Source organism: Vipera ursinii (genome assembly GCF_947247035.1).
Source record: "Vipera ursinii genome assembly, chromosome: 4".
In the NCBI taxonomy this organism is placed as follows: domain Eukaryota; kingdom Metazoa; phylum Chordata; class Lepidosauria; order Squamata; family Viperidae; genus Vipera; species Vipera ursinii.
Window position 1 is genome coordinate 65,954,887 of NC_139514.1, and position 26,725 is coordinate 65,981,611.

The window sequence follows — 26,725 nt, forward strand, 5'->3', positions numbered from 1 at the left end:
AGGAAGGTTTGTGTATATCATTCTGTACATGACTGAAAACACCTCTTACTTGCTGTGGATGTGTACTGAATTATAGCATGAAGGCTGGCTGCCCTCTATGTGGATTAATACCTGGTATGAGAGGCTGGAAGGCAAGTAATCTTCACAATCATATCCACAAAGAAACAGTAACATGATCATGGTTTTGTGAACAAAGGTGGGTGATTTTCAGTCCTCTATATTAACCATTTCAAAGCCAACTCCTTGACATTACTGATTTTCCCTCCAAGGGTAAAGGAAGTGCTGAGCATATCACATGCATTTCATTTATAACAGACAAACTAAGTGTATCCCAAATGAAAAGGCATTTTGAATCCTTTTTGAATTCCACAGTTTATACAATAAGGACATTTAGAAGAGACAAATAAATGGAAACCACTCCCAGCATGCAACAAATATCAGAACCACTTAAATTGGATATACTATATTAAAAGCAAAAGGCATTTTCTATAGCCTCTATAACATTTCTTAACAATAAGACACTAAGACACATCATTTTCAGATAGCCATAATATAATTTTTCTAAACTTTATTCCACTTATTCTTATCCACAAAAACACAAATATGTTTCATAACAATATCGCTCCAAAGAAAATTCATAATACCAAAGCTTCTATTCAATTTCTGTAATTTGAAAGAATTTGTTTTATTATAACGCTAAAATTGCCTTTTAAATTTGGATTCTTTTAAATAAACTGCCAATGATAGCTCATTTAGTTGTAAGTAATTAATTTACAGTTCTCTGTTTTGGATCTCTGTAATACATTTTGTTGTTGCTATAAGGATAGCATAAATTTTCACAATTTTAGGCAATAGTTCTAAGTGTAAATTATCTTCAAGGATTATTATTAATGTAACAGAGTTCTATATAGTTTTGCTTTTCATTATACAGTTTCTATGTATTTTCCCAGGATTGCCCTACCCATCTGGAAACGACAAAAACTATTTTAAAAACACAACAACATGGCTTATCCTAGTGGTATTTCATAGTACCATTTACTGATAAAAATAAAATAAATGAAGCACATTGAATGTATCTTTTTAAATTATTTCCATGCCCTTTTAACAGCAATAGCTATAACTTTGTATATGTGTATGACTTCCACAATACATGGAAAACTGAAATGCTCCTTTTACATTATGTGATTGAGAGGAATGAGGCTTAGAATGGAGCAGTTGCTAATACTGTATTCCAAGCCACATGTCAGGTCTGCCAGGCTCAGGTTGGCACCTCACAGGCATCCTACTATCAAAGGCAAGGAGGATAGATGGACAATAAAGTTGTGTGTGTATGTGATGGGAAATAGGGAGGGGGGAATGACAGGTGAGAAAGACCAGAGAAGCTCAGAACCAGTTTGTACTAGCATTCAAGGCCAAGCACCCAGAGAAAAAACACTTTGGTGAGTTTTGATTGCCTGAAGACAGACTGGTCATGGAGGGAGGGATAGAATGAGGGGAAACCGTTCTGTATCTTTTGAGTGCAGGAAACCCAGAGCTCAACTGAGTTTACTTCAGCCAACACCTTTTAGTAAAAAAAACCTTTAGTAAAAGACAACCTAAAGTACCCATAGCTTTTTGCCAGCTGGACAACTCAGTGGTGGAGGGGATCCCAGTGACATTCATCACCAAGCCAATAGAGATGAGGATGGTGCAAACACAGAGAGCCTGAGCCTTATTGTGGTCCCTGGCATGGAGAGGTCCCTTGTGGCTTGGCTTCTGAAATGGAACCCCTGTGTGAACTGGAGGAAGGGGCTGCTAAAGATCTGAGGCCAACTGTGAAGGGGAATAGGAGAAGGACCATAAAAAGCTTAACCCAATCTGACACAGGTGAAGCCAAAAAGGGAGGTGGGAACAACCATCAAAGACCAGGCCCAAGGTGGTCCTCAGATCCCTAAAAAGTACTAGGAATTGCAGGATGTTTTCAGTGAAAAGGGGTCAGATGCACCCCCCACACACTCCGGCTGACTGACTGTTCCATAGAAATCCTACCGGTGGCCAAATTACCCAAACCTAAACTGTACTACATGATCTCTAGGGAATTGGAGAAACTACAGACTTTTATAGACAAAAACCTGAAGCATGGTTTCAACCAGCCTGCCAGACCTAGGGTGGCTGCCCCAGTATTGTTTAGGAAAAAGAAAGATGGTTCCCTTCATCTAAGTGTTGACTATCGGGGTCTCAATGCTGCCTGCATGGAAAACATTTACCCCTTCCCCTTGATGAAGGACATGCTAGCCCATTTGGCCAAGGGGGAAGATCTTTCTTCACCAAATTGGATTTGCAGGAGGCGTACTACTGGGTTAGGCTCAAGGCAGGGGATAAATGGGAAACAGTTTCAACTGCCCCTTAGGATGTTTCCAATTCTAAGTCCTCCCTTTCAGACTGCAAGGGGTCCCTGCTGTGTTCATACCGCTGATAAACAAAGTGCTGCATGAACACCTATATAAGAGTGTGTTAGTTTACCTAACACTGTGGTGGGATGTGGTGGGATGTGGTGGCTCAGTGGGTTAGGCCGCTGAGCTTGTCGATCAGATGGTCGGCAGTTTGGTGGGTCAAATCCCGAGTGCCGCGTAGCAGAGTGAATGCCTGTTACTCATCCCAGCTTCTGCCAACCTAGCAGTTCGAAAGCACGTAAAAATGCAAGTAGAAAAATAGGGACCACTCCAGTGGGAAGGTAACAGCGTTCCGTGCGCCTTTGGCGTCTAGTCATGCCGGCCACATGACCACGGAGACGTCCTTGGACAAGCGCTGGCTCTTCAGCTTTGAAACGGAGATGAGCACCGGCCCCTAGAGTTGGAAACGACTAGCACACATGTGCGGGGGAACCTTTACCTTTACCTAGTTTACCTGAATGACATTTTAATCTATACTGAGACAATGGTAGAACACGTAATGCTTGTCAGAGCTGTGCTCAAAAAACGTCAAGTGGCCAAACTATAGCCAAGCTATCAAATGTGAATTTCATCAGAATAAAATTGATTACCTGGGCTACTGCATTTCCCATGAGGGAACAGAGATGGACCCCAAAAAGGTGCAGGCAGTACTAGAGTGGGCTCCTCCCTGCACCCGGAAACAACTACAAAGCTGGGATTTGCAAACTTTTACAGCCAATTCATTCCCTCATTTGCCCAGATAGCCCTCCCCATTACCAATCTGCTAAAAACAAAAGGGGAGGGAAAGCCCAAGCCTAGCCCAAGCCTAGCCAGCTGCTTAAATGGTCCATGGAATGCCAAGCCGTATTCAAAGAGCTTAAGCGCCTGTTTGCAATGGAGCCAGTGCTGAAAAACCCAGACCCAATGCCCCCTTTATCATCCAGGCTGATGCCAGTGATGTCACAGTGGGTGCGGTGCTTCTGCAGGAAAACAAGCAAGGGATAACAATAGTAATAGCACTTGACTCATATACTTATATACCACTTCATAGTGCTTTACAGCAGTTTACAGAGTCAGCATATTGCATCCAACAATCTGGGTCCTCATTTTACCAACCTCAAAAGGATGGAAGGCTGAGTCAACCTTGAGCCGGTGAGAATTGAACTGCCAAACTGCTGGCACTGGTAGTCAGCAGAAGTAGCCTGCAATACTGCACTCTAACCACTGTGCCACCATGATTCCTACAGCCATGTGCCTACACTTCTAAAAAAGCTTAATGAGACGGAGTGGAGGTGGATGGTTTGGGAGAAGAAAGCCTATGTGGTGTGCTTGGCGCTCCTAACTTACAGACATTTCCTAGAAGGGAGAAAAAACCCATTTGAAGTATGGGCTGACCATAAGAATCTGGAGGCTCTAACCCCCCCCCCAAGGTTTTCACCCAAACAAGTTTGTTGGGCTCAGAACTTTGACTGCTTCAACTTCATGTTATGACATCTCCCGGGGGAATAAACTTCCTAGCAGATGCTTTATCCAGGCTGCCACAGTACAATAGTGCAAAGCCAGAGGTGATTAGGCCGGTCATCTCCTCCAGGCAACTGGTAGCCCAGTCACCATCTGGGCATAGGCCAAAGCGAAAACCCCAATAGCCGATGATCTAAAGGGCACCCTAAAAGCAGCTTTGGAGGAAGACAAATGGTTCCAAATGTATAAGGGTGAATGTACAATGCAAGATGGTCTAGCTTGGGTGGGGGACAAACTGTATGTCCCACAAAGCCAACATTTAATTCTTCTACAAAAAAGCCATGATTCAAAAGTGGCAGGGCATTTTGGTTTTGTAAAATCCCTGCACCTAGTCAAGCACTAATTTTGGTGGCCATCATTGAAAAAGGACATAAAGAGTTACGTTGCTAGCTGCCCTATCTGTGCCCCCACCAAGAGGTAACAAGGGAACACACCAGGGCTTCTCCAGCTAGTAGCAGAACCTAAAACCCCATGGAAAGAGATATCAATGGACTTTATAGTAGAACTGCCCAAAAGCTTGGGTAATACCGTAATTTGGTTGATAACATGTGCACTTTATACCCGGTTAAAAAATCCTCTCCGCTCGCACTTTGGTTTAAGCCACAGGTCTGCAACCTGCGGCTCCCAGTCCTCTGCCATGTGCAATCCAAAAAAAAAAAAGTGGGACTAAAAAAGTTCAACCAATCAATTCAAATATGCAGGGTAGGTGCATATCTCACCTTGGCTCCATTCTTCAGTCAAACCCTGTTCTGCGCATGCATGCATGTATGCGCATGTGCACACATTTTTTTGCGGCTCCCAGTTTTTCCTTTTGTGAGGGAACCGGTTCCGAGTGGCTCTTTCACTGTTTCAGGTTGCTGACCCCTGGTTTAAGCTATTTGTGCAGCACATCTACCAGCTGTACCAACATCCAAGGACAGGCAACCCAGTGCTTTTTTTCTTAAAAAAAAAAAAGGTGCCGGAACTCTCATCTTGGCGGGCGCAGGAAGCGGGGGGTGGGGGTGGGGCGCTGCTGCAGTCACAGGTGCGAAGGGTGTTGGCAGTGGGCTCCCCCCCGGGGCTGGAGCCGGTGCGGCTGGTGCTGTGGGAGCAGCAGAGCCCACTCTGTATGGCGGGGCTGCATGGTGCGGGCAGCGGAGGCAGTGCGGGCCAGGTGATGTTTCAATCTTATGATTTTGAAAATATATTTTTTTCTATTGTAAATTTCCCCAAACCTCGTCATGTGGATTGCATACAAATATTATATAATTGGTAAATAAAGATAGAACATATGTTAAATATACATCAAATGATAATATGCTTCCCTACAAAGTCAATTCTTGCTCAATGACAGACCAAGGAGTTAACTTGGAAAGGTAAGAGGAAAATCTAGAAGAGATCTGTGGGGAAAAGCCCACACTGATAAATTAAAAATCTTTGTGGTCTGCAAAGGAATGCTGGTGGGCTAATCAATGATTTGGTGACTAAAGGAGCATCTACAGTGTTGAAGTTCATGGTCATGGTAAGCCATGGAGGCACTAGGCAACATTACTTTCAGGGCAGTGGTGGTGATTTTATTACTTAAAAAAAAGGCTGTGCTCTGTCGAAGGGTGCTTGGTAGGCTGCATGTACAGGCCTGGTCTAGAATTTATTTTGGAGCATTCAACTATCTAGAGCAGGCATGTCAAACTCATTTTGTTTGAGGCAAGTTCTCATAAAAGAATTGCCATTAATTTGTTTTAACAAAATAATTTAAATCAATTTTTCACTTGATTTCAAATTAAATGAATTATATTGGGTGACAATGAGATTATTTTTTTAGTACAATTGCCAAATGCAATAAACTGGTTTTAGGTATGTGTTACTGGAAGGAAAAAGCAATCCCTGCTGCGTTACTGATCCCAGAGAAACATTTGCATGTATGCAGGTATCCTTAGGGTGCCATAGTTATGGATGAGAAATATTGGTTGCAAAGTTGGCATTTCTGGATGTAATACAGATATTTTGGACTTATTTTTGTTTCTTTGCATGTTTGATATTTTTAAAAAGGCATATGCTACTGACTATGCTTATGCACATATGTAACATGATCACTGCTTGTCCAAAATTTTACTATACAGATAATACCACCAAAAATTATTTTAGCCTTTTTAATAAATGTTGTTATTGATGTTAACCTCACCAGGGAAAACATCATATATTGTTATGTATATACTAGCTTAATTATTTAAAGACTGAAATGCAACATACCGTAACTAGATTCTAAATAATCTATTTTTCAAAACACACAACAGTCCAAACAGTAAAAGTAAGGTCCAAATTAAGAATATTTCATTGTTAAGAATTGTTTAGATTCAAAATAGTTTTCAAGAGTGTACAAAATATACTATTTTTTCTAGAATCAGCTAAATTAGACATATTACATTGAGAAAAATGTTTCTCATTTCTTTCCTGTTACCTTTGATTTCATTGAAGAGATGTTAACATAAGAAATAGATTATTTTGTTATCTAATTTTACCTTCCAAAAGACAGAAGCAGATGAAAAATATGAGGTTCTTTCCTGTTGGCTTTTTTGAATTAGCTGTTTTAGATTCTAAAAGTTTAGTTCCTAAAAAAGTAATCCTGTAAATAATTTTAATGTTCTCCTCTAGTGCAGGCTCTTTTAGGACTCAAGGACTTCAACTCCCAGAATTCCTGAGCCAGCATGGCTCAGCTTGGAAACCTCTCCCTTTCCCCTCAGCATGGCTGGCTCAGGATTTCTGGGAGTTGAAGTCCACTAGTCATAAAAAAGAGCCAAGATTATTAGCCCTGCAATAGGCTTAGGAAAGCCAATAAGGAGCTGGGTGTTTTTTGTTTTGCAAAAAAAAAAAAGGTGCCAGAACACCGTTCTGAGCGTTCTATGAGAAAAAAAGCCCTGAGGCACCCAGAGAAAGAATGTGGAACACCTCAAAACACCTCAGCATTCTCAAAATACTTCAGGAAGTTCTGATTGGCTGAAGACGGACTGGTCATGGGGAGGGAGGGCTGGGAAACCTTTCTGCATCTTTTGAGCATGGGAAACCCAGAGCTTGCCTGACTTTACTCCAGTCAACATCTATTAATAAAAGAACCTTTCACTTCAACCAAATGGAATACAGGGTCTTTCTTTCCTAATGAATCAGATTGGAGCAGGTCTGGTACCACGGCTCAGTGTGTTTCATATAACACAGAAACACCAGATCACTTCATTCTTTTGCCCTACAAGCACCAGTCTGGCCCACTTTTTAACATTTTTTTTGCCAGCCTTTCTTCCCACACCAAATTTGGTCCCATTCAGTTTGAATATCAGATGCTTATTATGCTATTGGACAAAGTCCCAACTCAATTTACATAATTTCTTCTCAAGATTTTGCCAGGTTAAAAACAATAAAAAAACACCCAGGAATTCATAAATATATCATTGTGCCTAAAATTACTATGAATTATTTTGATTAATTAATGATTTTGAATTCTTTAAATTATGATTGTATAGCAATTTCTAAATTACAATAGATCGATTTTTCTTATCCACAAAAAGGATAAGTGTACCTAAACTTGTTTAATTATACCAATAGCTTCCTGAATGCTGGTGAGGGCAATTTATTACATTGGACTTCAAAAACATAACTTATTTCTGCCCAAATATGAATCTATTTCTTTCTGAATAAATCTATCTATTATATATTATGGATATAAGCAGTGCGTTCCTTTTAAAAAAAGCTTGTATTTATCAAGAATGGGTGGATATCTTATATTTGTTATATATATTTTAAGAGATGCTGACAATAACATCTTTCTAACAACTGTTCATGTAAACATGTTGCTAATACAGGATTTAGCCTTTCAAGAAACAATAAATACATCCTTTATCCAAGGATTTCTCATTCTGGTAAAATGTACTGATTCAGAAGAAAAACAAACAAATCTAACAATCCATATGATTCTTCTACAAACAAATATTCACACATAGTTGTAATTCTCTACAATCCCATTTAGTTTTGAATTCTTATCAGTTTTGTTTAGTTTCATATATATCCAACAGACCACTCATGTAATGTGTATGAAGGAGCAACCCAGATAACCTGATCTGATATCATTCCCACCCTAAGAAAAATGTTAACCAAGTAATATAAACCAACAAAAAAAAGAAAAATAGATTGGGCATTCATCTGTATTGCGCTGACCTAAAAATGGGGCATTAATAGCCCTCTCAACTACTCGTGAGGATTTAAATAATATGAAAAGGTGAGACAACTGTAGCAGCAAGCTTTAACTCTAGCTTACATACATTCAGTTAAACTCATTCTGGTGTACAATTGTACAGGGAGGGGATTCTTCTAGTTTTTGTAAGCTGGAAATTAATATTTAAACAAGGACCTTCCATAGTAAAATAAACTGTATGATGGTGCTAAGATGGTTGTTAAAATAGTTTATATTTAGAGATGTTAAGTCTTTATCAAAACTGAAAAGTCTGATCTTTCTTTTAAGAAGACAATGTCCACATCATATAACATGCCAGATTTATCTGTGGATTGCTCAGCCAGTCATAGGATTTAGGATACTGTACTGTATGAATTTAGTGTAAAAGGAGCTTGTGGAAAAGAACATTGTCATAAATTTAACCTGAGCTAGAGGCCCTTCCATTGTTTACTCCCACTGGAAGTTTCTAGTGTACTTCATTTGCATGATACAAATTAAAGGTAGTTATTCTCCAGTGTGTGGTATGGGAGTGAAGGAACAAGCTGTAATGTTTTATGCATGAATTAATGTCAGACCAACCTGTTTTTATTTGAACTGCACAAGTGAATTTAGATGAGAGCTGGAGAGTTTTTGAAATTCTAACTACTGCACTATATATTTACGGTGGCTATTATATAGATTATTACAGCAGAGTATCCATGGGTGAGCTATGGATGAATAAACAATATAATATATTCTTGATCCCTTGCAATTAAGATAGGCAATCACAGGGATAATTTAATCTAAAGTTAAATTTAAAAATGCTCCAGATCTCAGCAAAACATATTATCAATACTTACATTTTCTGTTGTTCCAGTAATTACATGGAGACCATCATATGTAGATTTAATGTACATACCCTAAGAAAAAGACATCATGGGAAAGAATTTGAAAATTTTTTCCATACTACCATCCAACATACACTTCTCATCTGTCTAAAATTCATCTGCTGACAGTTGAGTGATACAATGGAATACTACTCTGAATAATAAAATTGATTCCATCCCGTTTCTCAAAAGACACCCAAGATTGATGTATACTAGATGTAAATTATTTCAAATTTGTTTGCAATGACTCATCATCTGGCTTAGATTTGTGTGATATGAAGCAAATTCTCAATCTTCAGGCAACAACTGTAATGAACCATGGAATTATTTAAAATAATTCCATATGACACCATTTTCATGTCTACTCCCCTGGAGCTGGACGCAGTCTCACATTTATAAGTGCAATCTATCGGTACACCACTACAAACTATAAAGGCAATCCAAACTATAGGGTAAATCCAGATGTGTACTGAATCAAATCAGGCATAGTTATCAGATGTGTCAATCACTTTAAACTGCACAACATATGGTTTCAAGGTAGCAGGAAGCTATCTGGGGTTTTTTATAATTATTTGAAGTGATCTTTAAAAATCTGAAGTTTCAAGAAGTCGCCATGAAAGAAAATGGAGAAAGATTGTAAAAGGTCATCTTTTCATGATAAAAGATGGGTCAAATCCTCTCAATAAAGTAAGAAACATATACTGATTTCATAGGATTTAATATATAATATTTTAATAAACATATTCATTGAAATATGCTGATTGAAACAAAAAATAGGTAATTATGCAACAGAAAATTACTATAAAGCATTTCAAATCATAATCACTGAATTATTAACAGTACTAACAGGATCAATAAAAAGGCTTCTAATATATTTATTTTGCAAACTTATAAATTTGATTCAAGAACTGTGTGAAATTGATGTATAATCAGTTGATACACATAATTTAACACTGAAATTTAGTAAAATTCTCAGGTTAAATGTCTTTCAAAATTAACAATTAAGACAATCCTATAAAATACCTTAATTCTGTGAACTTTACTGGAAAGTTTTGTTTTTTATAATTTACAGTGTTCCCAAATGTTCAAATGAATATAATGTCTACAGCGAACATAAACTTCCAAATTCATGCTGATACAAACATAGGTTATATTTTTCAATTTTAGGTTTTACAGTACCCGTTGATACATTTCTTAAATGACAGATCCAGTCTATCTCTATGGTTTTAATATTTTTAGATGCATAATTGGTAGATAGGTCTAGAGTGCTAGCTGAAGAAACTGATTGTCCAGTTTTACTCTGTTTAACTCATGATTATGATCTGTTGAACTAAAGCATCTATTTATCTGTGTTTTTATACCCCTGGTAAAAAGAAATGACCAGACAGAACTGAATCTCCTGTTGATGGGGGGAGGAATACTAAAGAAGGTATGGTAAAAACTTTGAAAAAAGTATTTTCATGTATCATCTCACATAATTATAATCCGTCTCCAACCTTTCTTTAATAAACAAGACTCTCGAATGATAAGTATGGATTTACTTTTAGTTGTTCTTTGATGAAAATGATTAACTAAATTTGCACCCTTATTTAAAATCTGCTTTAAGAACACTTCCCATAAACAACTCTTTCCACTGAACCCTGTCAAATTCTCTTCCTGAAGAAGTTAGCTTCACATACTCTTTATTCAAATTATCTTGGTTAAATATATTTTTATCTACTTTATTTTTAAGGAGTTTTTTTTAACTATCTCTGTTCTTTGTGGGATTTTTAAACCTTGTTATTATTATCAACTTTTTTTTGTTTTTCTGGCTTAACACAGTTATGTGTCTGACTCTTTGTAACTGCAACTATCCATTAGAAGAAAATGCCCTCTGCTCTGTGTTACATAAACAGTTTGTAGGGATATAGCTTGTTAGCTCAAAATAAATAATAAAATAAAATAAAATAAAATAAAATAAAATAAAATAAAATAAAAAATATCCTCCATATTATTTATACTAATAGTTAACTGGCTTCCAAGATAAGGATTGTTTGCTCTTGAATATATAGTTAAAACTACATACTTATTTTCTATCCATAAAAACTGTCATTTTGGTTTTTCTTTTTTTTTAAAAAAAAAATGAGTATTTAGGAAACTGCAATATGATTTTATAGTTCTTGCTGACAGAACTTCCTTTGGTGTCTTATTTCTTGATAATTGCCCTGCATCAACACTTGACAGAGAATTTTTCCTTTGTTTCCCCTCCTTTTAGTTTTAATGGGGGTTTGATTTTTTTTTGGGAGGGGGTGTCTATGACAATTTGCCGTGGCCAACTCCCCATAGCCAACTTGCCATGGCTCATCATGTCACAACTGGCCAACTCACCACGGGACAACTTGCTGCAGGACAAGAGTTAAACTAATATCAAAGAAATGATGGAATGAAATAATTAAAGAAAGGAGCAAGAGGAGGGACAAAATGAAATGTAAATGACAAAAATTAAAATATTTTTAATTTATTTTAAATAATTAAATTGAATTGTTAAATTGTTCCAGGGCAAGTTAGCTGTGGTGAGTTGTCCCGTGGCAAATTCGCTATAGCGAATTGTCCCATTCCAGATTTTTAAACTATTCATCTGTGTGTTTTATTACTAGTAGACTAGTTCTACTAGTTCTTTTCACTTTGCAGCAAAATATAACTCCAAGATCTTTCAAATTTGCAATGAAGGTTCATCTTCCTATTCTGTAGAAATGTTTTGTTGCTATTTTTTAGAAAACAATTGTTATTTTGTCATGTCAGTGTTAATTTTAACATGAAATGGCCCACTTTAGTCAATAGAGTGTAGACAGTAAATAATACATTTTTATTTATTGAACTCCTGGGGAAAAAACAATCAAAATTCCTGTCACTGTTAACATTTTTTTCATCTTTTCTGTGTTCCTTCTGCCCACATATCACTGCACAATGTCTGGTTTATAATGATCTAAATAGGGAAAACCACAATAAACTGTCTTTTAGGTGTTTTCATATTTAGTTTTAAAACGTGTTTTGTTGCAATGGGAAGTAGGGATGTGAAGGGTGCTCGAGTTTACCAGCGAAGCTCCATTCATGTGAATGAAGCTTCACATGCCAAGGCCCTCTGCTTGCACAAATGGAGCTTCATGCACAAGTACAAGTGCCCACAACTCAAGCACCATCCTCTCGTGTGAGTGGACCATGAGTAAGTGCAAGTGCTTGCCTCTCGTGTTAGGGAAGCTTCACGCATGAACACAAGCACCCCCTATTCGTGCGCAAAGCTACATTTGCATGAGTGGAGTGAACATGCGCCCACTGACTGCCGCACCTGCCACTCACACCACCACCACCCGCTAGGCTGGGTTGCCAAGCTGGAAAGGTTGGGGACTACTGACTTAAAAGAAATGCATTTGGGTGCTAAAATTATTGCATCTAAATTGAGTTACATCTAATATTTTGAATTACTTGGTACTGCAATGTGAAGACTCCAAAGATAATCTAGTGCAGGGCTTTTCAACCAGTGGTACGGGTACCACCTGTGCTACATTGGCACCTAGCAGGTGGTACGCGACCATCCTAGAAAAGTGGTAGTGGGGAGGGGAATGAGCTGAACCGGTGGTAGCACCACACAAGCCTGAGAGAGAGATGGCTGGAGCTGCAGGGCTGAGCGGAAGCGCCAGGATCCACCTGCAGCTTGGCACTGATCCTGGCGCTTTTGAGCCCAGAAGAAGAGCCGATCAGCTGGAATGTTGCAGCATCTCCAGGGTCTTGTGATTTACACTCAGATGCTTGGCAACTGATTCATATTTATGATGGTCACAGTGTCCCAGTGCCGATTGGTGACCCCCAGGGGGAGAGCGTTCTCTGTGGGTGCGCCAGACCTTTGGAACCGCTTACCGGTTGAGCTCCGGATGGCCCCCGACCTTCGCTCCTTCCGGCGCGATCTCAAAACATTCTTTTTTGAACAAGCTGGCCTGGTCTGACGGGATGAGGTTGGGTTTTTAAAACTGGTTTTAATTTTAATATGTATTGATTTTATGGGCATGATGTTTAATGGCTTTTTAATTTTTGTATTTGATTTTTATTGTGTATTGCCCTGTTCACCGCCCTGAGTCCTTCGGGAGAAGGGCGGTATAGAAATCAAATTATTAAATTAAATTAAATTAAATGTGAAGTGACCAAAACTTGCTGCAACCACCCAGCAGAGGGGAAGGATAAAAACCAAACACTCCCCCACACCACCCCCGCTGCCAATCCTCAACAGAAATGCTTACAACAGTAAAAACCTCGGACAGGAGGAAGAACGTCGCCGGGCAGGCAGACAGGTATATTGCTCGGCTGTGGCTTGGGGGGGCACTTTTTTCAATGCCATTGTAACTTTGAATAGTCACTAAGCGAACTGTTGTAAGTCGAGGACTACCTGTACTTCATCACTTTTTTCCTTTTTTTTTGTCATCAAGTTTTTGACACCTTGCTAGGTGACTGGTGGTACTCAGACACTGCCATATCCTAAAAGTGGTACAATGGGTGAAAAAGTTGAAAAGACCTGATCTAGTGTAACTATATAATGCTATTTTGAAGACATATTAATCACTTAATAATACAATTTCTAAGTTAGTTAACTAAACTGAGTCTAAGAAGAAATATTTTGAGTAAATGTTTACATCCTTTTGAAGTACATATCAATGATTTGACAAATTAACTTGAGACAAGGAAATTAGATATACCGTAGAATGCATCTACAGTATGTCATAAGACTAAGATACCTTCCCTTCACCAATTATATGCAGCCCAAATAATTCACCTATTATTTTTCTTATATATAGTTGCATGTTTCTTTCTGGTGGGCTGGTTACAAATGTTGAAAGAACTAATTTATATATTTAATTCTCAAAGTTTTTTGTTTTAACTGACTTAAAATTAATGAATATATAAATGGCAGATTTTCTTCAATAACTGTAGTTTTCTCCATTCACAAATATGTATGTCCTTCTGGGTTTTATTTCCTTTTTTTCCTCACCCCTCACCCCATTTTTTATTGCGCGCGCGCACACACACACACACACACACACACACAGCCCCATATGATTCACCCTTGTCACATCACTGTGGCATGAGCTGCACCAGTTCCCAGTCTTTCCAGAAGCAATTCAAGCTGCTGGTTATTATTAAAGCCCTAGATCACTGAAATCATCTTTTCCTAAGTGTATCTGCCTGTTTCACCAGGTCAGATAGGATGGCAGTGAAGTCTCCAGGTCCCTTCCTTCTTCTTCCCATTTAGAAGGACCTAGAAGCACATTTTCCATAGTAGTAAAAGGGATTGTTCATTGGATGCTTTGAAGCAGGATTGCTGAGGGGCTAGATTTGAGTTTTATTGTTTCTATTGAAAAAATAAAACCCAAATCTAGTTTGGATTGTATTTGGTTTGTTTGTACTTTCATTGTTGTTGTAAACTACCCAGAGTTTTGCTTTAAGAGAAATGGCCTTATAAATCTTTAAAATAAATAAACAATATATATACAGACACAGTGTGCTCTGCACAAACAGGTATACATCTTCTTCATGAAAAAGCTTTGCCCCACATAATTACACTCTAGCTAATGTATTTTACAAACCTTATGCCTTTGAATATCATAGCAAAGTATATTTGATATATGTATCAATTTTATGAGATAATACTTCTATTAATCCAAAGAACATGTTATATTATTGTGAAGTAAACACATTACTTCCATAACATTCAAAGTGAAGAGGGGAAAATTTACATAAACCTATGCTCAAGATTAAGGTAACATAATGAAAAATAGAACAGAATAATCAATATATATTTTTTAAAACTAATTTTTAATTTTGCAAGAAAAAGACACACCAGTACATGCCCAAACCAACACACATATACACAGAAAGAGAGCTCTTATGACTAATTCTTCTAACTTTGGAAGGCACCATTTGTGGGCCACAGGAAAGGATCCTGGGCAATTTAGATATGAGGTCGAAACCACTGTCCCATCTCACCTCACACACATACCAGAGGAAGATTTAAGCTCTAATTACAATATTCATATGCCTATTTCTCTGCCTGATCCTACAAAATTCTTTGTTTTGTTATTGCTTATAAAAACAATATTTTAGACTTATGAAAGTTCAATGTTGTATAACTTAATTGATTTTACTAGTAAAATAATGAAAATAATCTTTTAAACATTTTAAGGTACGCTTCAGATAATATAAAATATTTAACCATAGCTAATTATTAAAATGTATTACAATGATTTTAAAAAGTTAAAAAATTCTGACCTACAATTTAAAATAAATTATGACGCTTAACACAATGCTTTCGAAGGTAAAACCCCAAAATTTAAGACATATAAGTGTCAAAACAAAGTGTGTTTACAGGCATTTGCACATATGCAATGAATCTGGTATGTATGTCTTGAAGGAAAGATTAGTGGCTCAGCTGAAGTATATAAAAATTAATTTGCTTTTGAAACATTGCAATCCCTATTATTTCACACATGTGAGAGTGAACAGGCAAATTCATTGAAACAATAAGCACTTGCTTTATCAACTAAGCAAACATTTTTTTCAAAAGCTCAATGCATTATGATAAAATCAGTGACATGAAACCTTCTACAGATATTTACATCTTTACCCAGCTGATGAAAAATTTCTATGAATTGATTACATATAAGGAATCTTGAAAGATTCTCCACCCAACACTTCTATGACTATTTCTTAAAAATTCGACAAGATCAAATACAAAAGGCTTTGTGTTCTGCATATTAACTGTTAAAACATTCACAGATAATACATAGTCAATATACATATCACATTCAATACCAGTTGTATTGAACAAAAAATATCCAATTTATTTTTAATATATCAACCAAGTTCACAAATAAGTTTTAATTGTCAACTTTTTCAGCTTGGACTTTGCAGTAAATCTCATATTTCCTGGTACTTGACCACTTAACTTGATTCCTCAGGGTGACTTCATAGAAGATACGACTCTGCAAAATTAAAATCTGTACTGCAGAGAAGAATGAAGCCATACACAACAGTTGATTGCCAGTAAAAAGAAGCAATGGCTTTTTATACCCTTGGGGTTTTAAAATTATGCTTTCTTCCTCACCCATTGATGGATACTTGTTATAGTTCTTGGTAGCCTTGAAACGGTTGTTGTACTTCTACACAATGGTTATTTTTCCCTGAGAACTATTTAAAGCCTTAATCCTTACACTGATATCGCAATACTTTTGGTAGGAATTATAGCAGAAGAATAATATACTATATAATTGAAACCAAATTGCATTTGATCTGGCTTGAGCAATTTGTTCCTTTCCTTCTTGCCATTACCATTTATTATTTGGTCCAAGTGTAACATCAACCATAACATTAATTTCATTTGCCTTTATTTCTGAAACTGTTATTCTTCTCGTATATTAAGAAACTTTATCCATATTCCTTGCTATTATATTGTGTTTTCTTGGTAACTTATTTTTCTACCTCTATCAGAACTTCCAAGTTGATAGCAATTCAATACATAAACCTCAAGTAAAACAAAACTCTATTTGAGCTTGGGTACACAACTCCTTTGTTTGTACTTCCTATGTCAGAAATGCCAAGACATTTAAAAACCATCAAGTATCAATAATTATAAGAAAATTTGAATAATTATCCTTTCATTCTAATTATTTTTAACATTATGCCGTTTATGTAAATGTCACTTATAAAACACTTTCCATTTCTAGGCTAATAAAAGGTTAATGTTACAACTTACTATTTGATTCCAAAATAATATGTTTCAGCAAGAAATAGACAAAATGACCACTACTCAAGATAATTTACAGAATACATTTGAAAAAAGACATATGAGCTAATTTTTTAAAAAAAAACCTGAAAATCCATTCTGATACTTTCTTTTTTGTACTTAAAGAATTGGTTTTATTGTACTATATCCAGTACAACCAAACCATTAATAAGTATTTCCTTATAGGAACAGTCTTAAAATCTAAACAAATAAAAAGGAGAAAATCTGTAACAGAAACGGGGGTAGAGGGCATGGCATCTTTATAAATAAAAAGAGAATTTGGTCATCTCATAAGAAGCGTTTCTAAAAAGAGACTGGAGTAGGAAAGCCGTACAAATATCCAATGAAATTAAAAGTACAAACATTTTAATCAGATTATGACATGGGACATGGAATAAATTACAGATGGTAGAATAGAAAATGACTTTAATATGCTACCATGACACAGACAAATACAAGATTTAGAACAAGGAACTGCAAAATAGCACAGTAGAAGGCAGATTGAGTGCGAAGGATATTGTGAAATTTAGAAAATAATGAGTTCAGGATTTAAAATATTTTAGGTGAAACCAAATACATATCCAAAAAAATAAAAGTGTTATTTTTAGTTTCATAACAAATTTACGGAGCATAGCTATGAGGAAATTAAAACAACAATATTTGGGGAAAACAGTATAATAATATTAATATATTTGTATAAGCAGACTTGTAATGGCATTATTTATATCAAAGGCATTTTCATAAATTAATGAGGATTTCTTCAAGTATTTGAATACCTCACAAGTATTATATAATATACGATAAAATTATTAATAATATATTATCAGTCAGAGACACAGAAAAGTTTACAGTATTCTGTAATTTAAACTTGAAAACCAATTCTAGAAAGCTGCAGAATACAATCCACTACAGTACTTTAAAAATAGCTTTAATCAATACTATTTTCTTAAGGATTTTATAAAATAACTGTTAACGCGCAATACTGACCATGGTATATCTGACTGCTTCATACAGATTTGCAGTAAAGGGTCTAGATATGCCAAATAAACATTTTATTCAGAAAATGTATTTCTTCCATTCTGGATGAAGTTTTGATTAACTCTGTACACCTTACCAGCCCTTCACTTGGCTTGATGTTTGCTAGCTGAATCACTTCCAGATGAGCAGACTGAGACACAAGGGGATCAGATGAAAGTGAAATTATATGATCACAGACGCTAGATAAAGTCTTACACTAGAAAACAAACAAACAAACAAAAATACATTAGCCAAAGAACTTTAAGCTTAGCACAGCAAATCTTGGGCATAGTAAAGATATAATTTCACTCCCTTATAAGATTGCAGTTATGATGAAATAATCATTCAGATAAAAAATTCAAAAAGAAAAAAAAGTTTAGAAATTGGGGATTTCTCTCTCTTCCCCATTTCTGAGAGCATTAGCAAATATATGGCTGATGAATACACATATATACAAACTTATTTTACAACCATAATAACAAATACAATCCAGATTTTTCCCGTATTATACTGTATATTATTTAATAATTATTGTTAAATAGGTAACGCTAATGATCTAATAGCTGACCTAATCATGTAAAAGGAGAAAAAATTGTAAAAGGACACATCCCCAGTAAGAGCAAATAGGGAAATAAAACTAGTTTGTTTCAAACATATCCATTTGTTTGTTTGTTTATAAAATTTATTGGCTGCCCATTTTACCATAAGATAATTTTAGGTGGCTTACAGTTACATCTAAATTAAAACATAAAATCAAACATGAAAACCAAAGAGACATGGGGAGGGTGGTGACGGAGTGGGGGGGGAGGTGGTATCTGTTATTAATCAATGACCTCCATTCTGCTGTTCCCCCACTGGGGCCCCAAGCCAACTGCAAAAAGATAGGAGGGTTGGGACAACCTCACATTGGGGGGCAAGAAGTTCCAGAAGGCAGAAGCAACAGCAGAGATGGCCCTTTTCCTGGACCCTGCCAGCTGGAATAATGCCTCCTCTACCAGCATGAGTGTTAATTCTACAACAAAACTGGCTGCAGCTATCTTGCTTGTTCTAGGTTGCCACATGAATGGGAGAGGGTGTGGAGGGTTTTTACTAGTCAAAATACTTCTGTGTCCTGTGGGAACTAAGGTCATTCTGTCAGTTATGCTAGGTTGGGCGGGGTGTTAGAAAGCCCTCCAAACTATTCTATTGGGAAACGTAGCTGGTTGCATAACACTGGGGCAGGAGGTTTGGCTTCATAATAGTGTAATTCTTTGGAGGGAATTTTAGACTTGGTTTCACTTTTGACCGTACTGATATTTTGTATCCAATAAACATGTTCTTTGAGGAAGCCTCTAGCCTCGGAGTTCTGATTTATTTGGCACTATCGGAACCATGACATTAAACCAAGTCTCATAAAACCCTTCATTTTCCTGGGGTGCTGAGCCCCAGCTGCCTACCCACCACCTTTGTGAAGACAACAAAGACTCAGCAAGGATTTTGGGATGGTGAAGAGAGATGAATCCACCTCTGGTCATAGCAGGGCTTTGGCTCTCAGGGTGCAGGCAGCTGCTCCAGCTACCGAAGAAGTGCTACAGGCGTGGGCTTGGCCGAAGACTCGGATAATCCAACCTGGAAAGCTTTCAACCTGGAAAGTTGATACTGCAAGAGGGAACTATGCTCCTGGCGGACTTTTCTCAGGCAGAGGTGACTCCTCAGCGCAGAAGCAGCTCTAAGACTGCTGAAGAGGAGCTCTTATTGATCACATCCCACGGTTCTTCATCCATAGCGCCTAAGAAGGGAAAGGATCGACTGGATGGAATGACTCTGTGGAGTGGAAGTACCAGACAGTAGTCCACAGCCCGCCAGTTGAACAGCTAAAGGAGAAATTCAACCGACTGAAAGTCAAAGAGTTCGCCCCTGCCACACAGTGCATGTGTTCAATGGGGTGAAGAGCAAAACCCTACCCATCACTTCCACCACCTTGCCGGAGCCCCAGCCCCATTGCTGAAGCCCGCACTGCATCTCCCACTCCCCATTCGGCAGTGATGTCAAGCCCTGGGTCCCAGCTAAGCCCTCAGCAGCAGCATTGGGCCGCGAGCCCAGGGGTCCAGCAGAGAGGATTCCGCAGGGTGGTACAGCCACGGCTCCAGGATCAAGAAGCTGCCCAGCAACCAGTATACTTGGCCCCACAACCTGTGGAACCACCCACCAACAAGCCCACTTTCGATGGGGAACCCGAGAAGTTACCTTTCTTCTTAAATCAAGTGTGGGCCCACTTCGACCAATACACTTATACATACCTTGATGCCATGATGGTGAACGCAGTGGTGGCTAACATAGAGAAGCGGCTGAGTGGGTGACCAACCTTCACGATGAGGAGGCCCCTGAATTGTTGGATGCAAATTTATTCATGGAGCTATTGACAGCATGATTTGAAGATGAATCCCAAGCACTGCAGGTGGAAAAAGAGATCCACCATTTGAAGCAGAAGGGCCGCTCAGCAAAAGAATATGTTCGGGAGTTCCGGAGGGTCACTGGTCAGTTAGGACACTGGCTGGCGCGATCGTTAATCCACTACTTCAAGGAAAGGGTGGACCGTGACCTAAGAGTGCCTCTACTGAGGGATTCCTAACCAACTGCAAGATTGGTATAGTATGGCAGTGACCGTGGACATTGAGTTAGATCAAGCAAAGAAGCCTGCTACTGCCAAACTGAAACTGAAGCAAGGTCCAGAAAAGTGCCTATTGGGTCAATGTCCCCAGATTACCTCGGCATCCAGCACTTCCTGAGCACCCACTGGGGTTCCCATCAGATATGGACAGCAAGTTCACCGTGCCACCGAATGCCTGGCTCCTGCTCCCCAAGTCAAGAGCACATTTCTTCAACTGCTAAGTCCAGGAAAGCCACATGGGCAGGATGAGAGAAACTGAATTGGGCTCGTCAGGAGCAGATCATCCAGATCTCCTCTTCTTCCCAGGCAGAAGCAACAGCTTTGCCTGAAGACCTGCCAATCTCAGCACCTTAAAATAGTGATGAGGAAAGTGAAGACGATCCAATGGTCACTCTGTGCTATTCCCGCCAAGATTAGTGCCAAAAACAGGGGCCCAAGCAGACTTAAACGTTCTCATAGATTCACGTTGCACCAGGTGCCTAATCAACCTCCCTATATTACTTAAGCTGGGGATTCATACCAAACTCTTGCCCCAGCCATGAAATTTGAACAGGTGGATGGGTCTGTTATCAGAGGTTCCCCTGCAACACACCTGGGAAATCATCCATTTTGTGGTGATCCCAAAAATGACAAGAGATGGTGATTTTAGACTTGGCTTGGCTTGATAACTGGCATCCCACCATTTGGTGGGAGAACGTTGTGAGAACTTTGAGGTTAGCAATGGGACCCCTTCCACCTACTGAGACCTGTGAGATAAAGGGAGCCGCTAGAGTTGGGACCCAGAGAGGAACCTCTCAAGAGTTTAAAAGCTATCATAGAGCAAGTGCTGGGGATCCAACTTATTCCCAGTGAAATCATGATTTGGCGGGAGCCTTTAGTGAAAAGGAATGTGACACGCTTCCACCTCACCAAGCCACTGACTGCGCAATTGAGATCTTGCCAAGTGCCAAATTCTCAAAGCCCAAGATGTACTCTATGACACCTAGGGAGATGAATAAACTGAGAGAATACATAGACAAGAACCTGGCCAGAGGGTTTATCCAGCCCGCTAAGTCGTGCATAGTTACCCTGTGTTATTCAAAGAAAAGTGGGTCTTTTAGATTGTGCATGGACTTAAAAGGTTAAATGCTGTCAGTGTTGAAAACATATACCCCCTTCCTCTGATGAAAGACATGTTAGTTCACCTAGCAAAAGAGAAAATCTTCACGAAACTAGACTTAAGGGAAACTTATTACCAGGTGTGAATTAAGGAGGGGGATGTATTGAAGACAGCCTTCAATTCCCCCCTGTGAAGTTTCCAGTTCAAGGTGATGCCTTTGGGCCTTCAAGGGGCTTCTGCTGTGTTTATGCAGTTGATTAACCAGGTGCTTCATGACCACCTGTACAAGTGAGTTTTGGTTTACCTTGACGATATCCTCTTCTACACTGAGACCATGGAGGAGCACGTTTAGTTCACAAAGTGCTCAAAAAGCTGCTAACTGCAAAACTCTATGCTAAGCTTTCTAAATGTGAATTCCATCAGATGCACCTTCACTACCTAGGTTACCGAATCTCTAGCGAGGGAGTGGAAATGGACCCTGCCAAGGTTAAGGCAGTGCTAGAATAGCAGCCTCCATGGACCTGTAAGCAGTTTCAAAGTTTTTTAGGGTTCACAAACTTTTACCAGCAGTTCATCCCCTCTTTCGTGAAGATAGCTATGCCAATTACTGAGCTATTGAAAAACGGAAAAGGGGTGGAAAAGCCCTGATCTTGTCAACTTTTACAATGGACTATGGAATGCCAGGCAGCATTTGAGCAATTAAAAAGACTGTTCATCGCAGAAACAATTCTTAAAACACGCTGATCCTGAGGAACAGCTCATCAGCCAAGCTGACGCAAATGATGTTGCAGCACTGTCCTCCTACAAAGAAACCATAGGGGGGGACCTACAACCTTGCGCTTATACCTCAAGAAAGCTTACAGATATGGAGAGGAAGTGGGCTATTTGGGAGAAGGAGGCTTTTGCATTGAGATGGGCATTACTAACTTGGCACCATTTCCTGGAGGGGAGTAAGGTGCCTTTCGAAGTATGATTGATCATAAGAACTTAGAGACACTAAAACCCCAAAAGCTATCCCCCAAGAGGAGGGAAGTAGAAAGGTTAGAGGAAAAGAGGAGGAGAAGTGGGGAGAAATGGGAGGGGAGTGGTGAAGGAAAGAGGAGAGGAGAAGAAGAAGAGGGAAGTAGGAAAGAAAGGAGAAAGGGAAAAAGAAAGTAGAGAAGAGGAAAGAGAGAGAAGGAGGGTAGATACAGTGAAAGGGGAAATGGGCAAGCAGCACCCAAACTTACGAGTATGTATTTATGTATTGCGGTATATGTGTTGACTTGTTTGTGGAAGAAATGGAAAAATAAAAATAAAAAAATAAAAATAAAAATAAAAAAAGAAAGTTATCCCCCAACCAAGTTCACTGGGCACAGTATTTCAATCATTTTAATTTTACTCTAAAATACCTCCCTGAGGGGAAAAACTTTCTGGTGGATACCTTATCTAGAATGCTCCAATATAAAAGTTGCAGGGAAGAAGTTGTTAATTCTATCATTCCTCTATCACAATCAGCCTCTCGGGTAACCAAAAGAGGTCAAACCCAGAGGCAATCCAACGAGCCTGATAGTCGTTAGCAGAAGCTCAAGGAGGATCTAAAAACAGACCCTTGGTTCAGGGACAATAGATCACTATTAACCTATCAAGGTGGACTAGCCTGGAAGGGAGTACCTTCTGATTTCCCTCAGAATTCAACCCTTCAACATAGTCATGATTCAAAACAAGCCAGTTATTTTGGTTTCCTAAAAACTTTGCATTTGGTATGGTGGCAATTTTGTGGCCAGGAATGAAAAAAGACATTGAAAATTATGTAAAAAGATGTGCTACCTGTGCAGCTATGAAAAAAATGCTTTAGTAAACCTCCTGGTTTATTGCAGCAGGTAGCAGATCCTTCCTGACCCTGGCAGGAGATAGCCATGGATCTTATTGTGGAATTGCTTGATAGCGGAGGAAATAGAGTAATTTGGACTCATTCTTTTTTCAAAACAAGCTCATTTCATTGCTTGTTCGGGGCTTCCATCTGCCCCAAAACTAGCCAGGCTATTTTTGAAGCACATCTATTGACTCCATGGAGTCCCGAAAAGAATTGTATCAGACAGGGGGTTCAATTTACCACAAAATTCTGGAGGGAGTTTGTAAAGCTGACTGAGTCCATCCAGGGACTTTCATCTGCTTTTCATCCGAGTACAAATGGATTGGCAGAACATGTGAATGCAATGGTAGAATACCTCAGATGCCATGTTAATTACCAGAAGACTAATTGGGCGGATCTCCTACCTTTCACCGAAGTGGCATACAATAATAAGGTACACAGTAGCACTGGATTTACTCCCTTTAAAATAGCTAGTGGTCAAGATTTTGTTCCGATGCCTGAATACCCCCAAGAACCTCCCACTTCGCAGACCATCGATCAGTGGGTGACTCCTTTGCAGAATATTTGGGCAAATGTAAAAAATACCCTTTAACCTAAGCCACTAAGACTTATAAAGAGCAAGCTGATAAGAAGCAATCTCTCCAGAGGCCATTTCATGTGTGGGAGAAAGTTTATCTCTCTACAAAATATCTAAGACTAAAATTGCCTATCAAAAAATTGGGACCTGAGTTTCTCAGTCCTTTCCCTATAGTCAGAATCATAAACCCTGTCACAGTTCAATTAAAGCTCCCAAAGCTTTTAGGGAAAGTTCACCCCATTTTCCATTGTACTTTGTTAAAGCCAGTCACAGAGTCATCCTTGAGACCCATTCCCAAGAAGGCACCTGGTCTCATTCTCGTAGAAGGAGAAACCCACTATGAGATAAAATGTATTCTTGACTCTAGATTGTATAAGGGAAAATTACAATATTTAGTGCAGTGCAAAGGTTACCCCTTGTCAGAAGCTACCTGGGTGAAAAGTACCAATGTGAAGGCAGAAAGGTTAATAAGGTTTTATGACAAGCACCCTCAGAAACCCAGAGGGGGATTCCTAACTTGTATTTTTGTTTCCTCTGTAGGAATTTCTTTCTCCTTAGGAGGTCCAACTGTCAACTCTACAACAAACCTTGCTGAAGCCATCTTACTCGTTCTAGGTTGCCACACGAATGGGAGGGGGTACAGAGGATTTTTGCTAAACAATTCTATGTCCCGTGGGAATCAAGGTCTTTCTGTCGGTTATGCTAGGGGTTTGGGCGGGGTGTTAGAAAGCCCGCCAAATTATTCTATTGGGAAACATAGCTGATTACATAGCACTGGGGTGTGAAGTTTGACTTTGTAATAATGTAACTATGTGGAGGGAAATTTAGACTTAGTTTCATTTTTGACCATAGCGATATTTTGTATCCAATAAACATGTTCTTTGAGGAAGCCTCTAGCCTTGGGGTTCTCATTTATTTGGCTCTATTGGAACCATGACAATGAGTGGTATGAGCCAATCCCAGTTGGGTGAGACGGTTCCTCAAGTAACCTGGACCCATGCCACGAAGGGCTTTAAAGGTGATCACCAACTTCTTGAATTGCACCCAGAAACAGACTAGCAACCAATGCAGCTCACGGAGCAGTAGTGTTAAAGGAGCCATTCTTGGGGGGGGGAAACTACCAGCACTGCTGCACTCTGCACCAGCTGTAGCTTCCAAATGCTCTTCAAGGGAAGACACATGTAGAGTGCCTTACAATAGTCAGCCATGATATCACTAGGGACTGAATGACTGAGTGCATGTCATACAGCTAAATAAATCTCCAAATGCTATAGGTAGGTACAATGGTAGAATGAAAGATAAAGTGTGGTGTAAAGGGAAGAAATATATGGTTTATCTATGAACAACATTCATAGATAAAAGTACACATCTTATACATAATTATATGAACTACAGTTCTTCTGTAGAAAAGAAAAACAACTGATACCAGCCTTAAATAAAAGAGCTCCAAAAGGTAAAGATAAGAAGGACCAGTCATATTCTTCTTGGGAATAGTAAAATAACATATTCTCTTGGGTTTGGCACACCATCCACTTTTGATATAGTGCTTGTATAGTCTTGGTGGTTCCAAGTGGAAAGATTAGAAAGGAAGAATGGCTAGTGGTAAGTACCTTGTTCCCTTAGGTGCACGGTACATGGAAATCTATATAGTTTTATATTTTTAGCTAATGATTCAGCATGTAGGCAGACTTAAGCAAACCATATCCTTAGTAAAACAACTGTGTAGAATAAAGCCTAGAATATAAGTAGACTGTATAGATGACCCAAGAGCTTTTGACTACATAAGGATTAACTTTTAGATAACTGAATTCACTATTAATATCTACGATGATGCAATAAATGCTACTTACCACATGCAGAATTTTGTTCTCAGTTTCATATACTGTGCAGTCCTAGAAAGATAAGACAAACTGAAATTAATTTAATTAAATGAAGCATTTAGGAGAAAATGGCTACTTTTTAATACTTCAATAATATGAGAGAGAAAAAGAGAGAGAGAGAGAGAGAAGGAGGGAGGGAGGGAGAGAGAGAGAGAGAGAAAGAGAAAGAAAGAAAGAAAGAGAGAGAGAGAAAGGAAAGAAAGAAAGAAAGAAAGAAAGAAAGAAAGAAAGAAAGAAAGAAAGAAAGAAAGAAAGAAAGAAAGAAAGAAAGTCATCATTTGGAGATAAGAAATATTAGTTCCTTCCTTTGATTATTATAATTCTGAAATTATACTGCCCATAACCATAGAGCATTATCTATAACTCCCCACATTTCCCTCCACATTTTAAATACATTATTTCTTGTACATAGTTGGTTTACTTTATAAAGAAAGCATTTCAACTATTTTCCCTCTACAACTATTTATTAAATGACCAAGCTGGTCTGCTTAAGCCTATCTAACTTAATTGGTTAGAAAAATCTATATTTGACAAAGAAAAATTTGATTTGCATATTAAAATATGCTTTCTATATATGATAAAATAAATATCAATGTTTATAGTCATGCCAATAAACATAAATTTAAATGTATATCAGTGGAAGACAAGCAGCTTGCTTTAATAATTTAATAACTTAATAAATTATGAATGTTCTTATTAAACTAAAACACCATATTTATATATTGAATATGCAACATATATAACAACATCTCACATTTCATCATTTAGGTCTTTAAAATATTATTAGTATAACATTTACCATGTGATATTGTAAAATAAACTGTTTTAGATATGAGTATCTGAA

General features: G+C 38.3%; 1 protein-coding gene across 1 annotated transcript in view; it reads right to left on the reverse strand.

Annotated features, from left to right (window-relative positions):
- CNKSR2 (connector enhancer of kinase suppressor of Ras 2) overlaps positions 1 to 26,725 on the reverse strand; it is a gene marked incomplete at both ends in the record, with an annotated part of 194,165 nt that overhangs the window by 119,476 nt on the left and 47,964 nt on the right. The window contains 3 exons of the mRNA XM_083362658.1: positions 8,970 to 9,029; positions 17,918 to 18,037; positions 25,852 to 25,893. Coding sequence (XP_083218784.1) covers positions 8,970 to 9,029; positions 17,918 to 18,037; positions 25,852 to 25,893 — 222 coding nt within the window. The remainder of the gene's footprint in view (positions 1 to 8,969; positions 9,030 to 17,917; positions 18,038 to 25,851; positions 25,894 to 26,725) is intronic.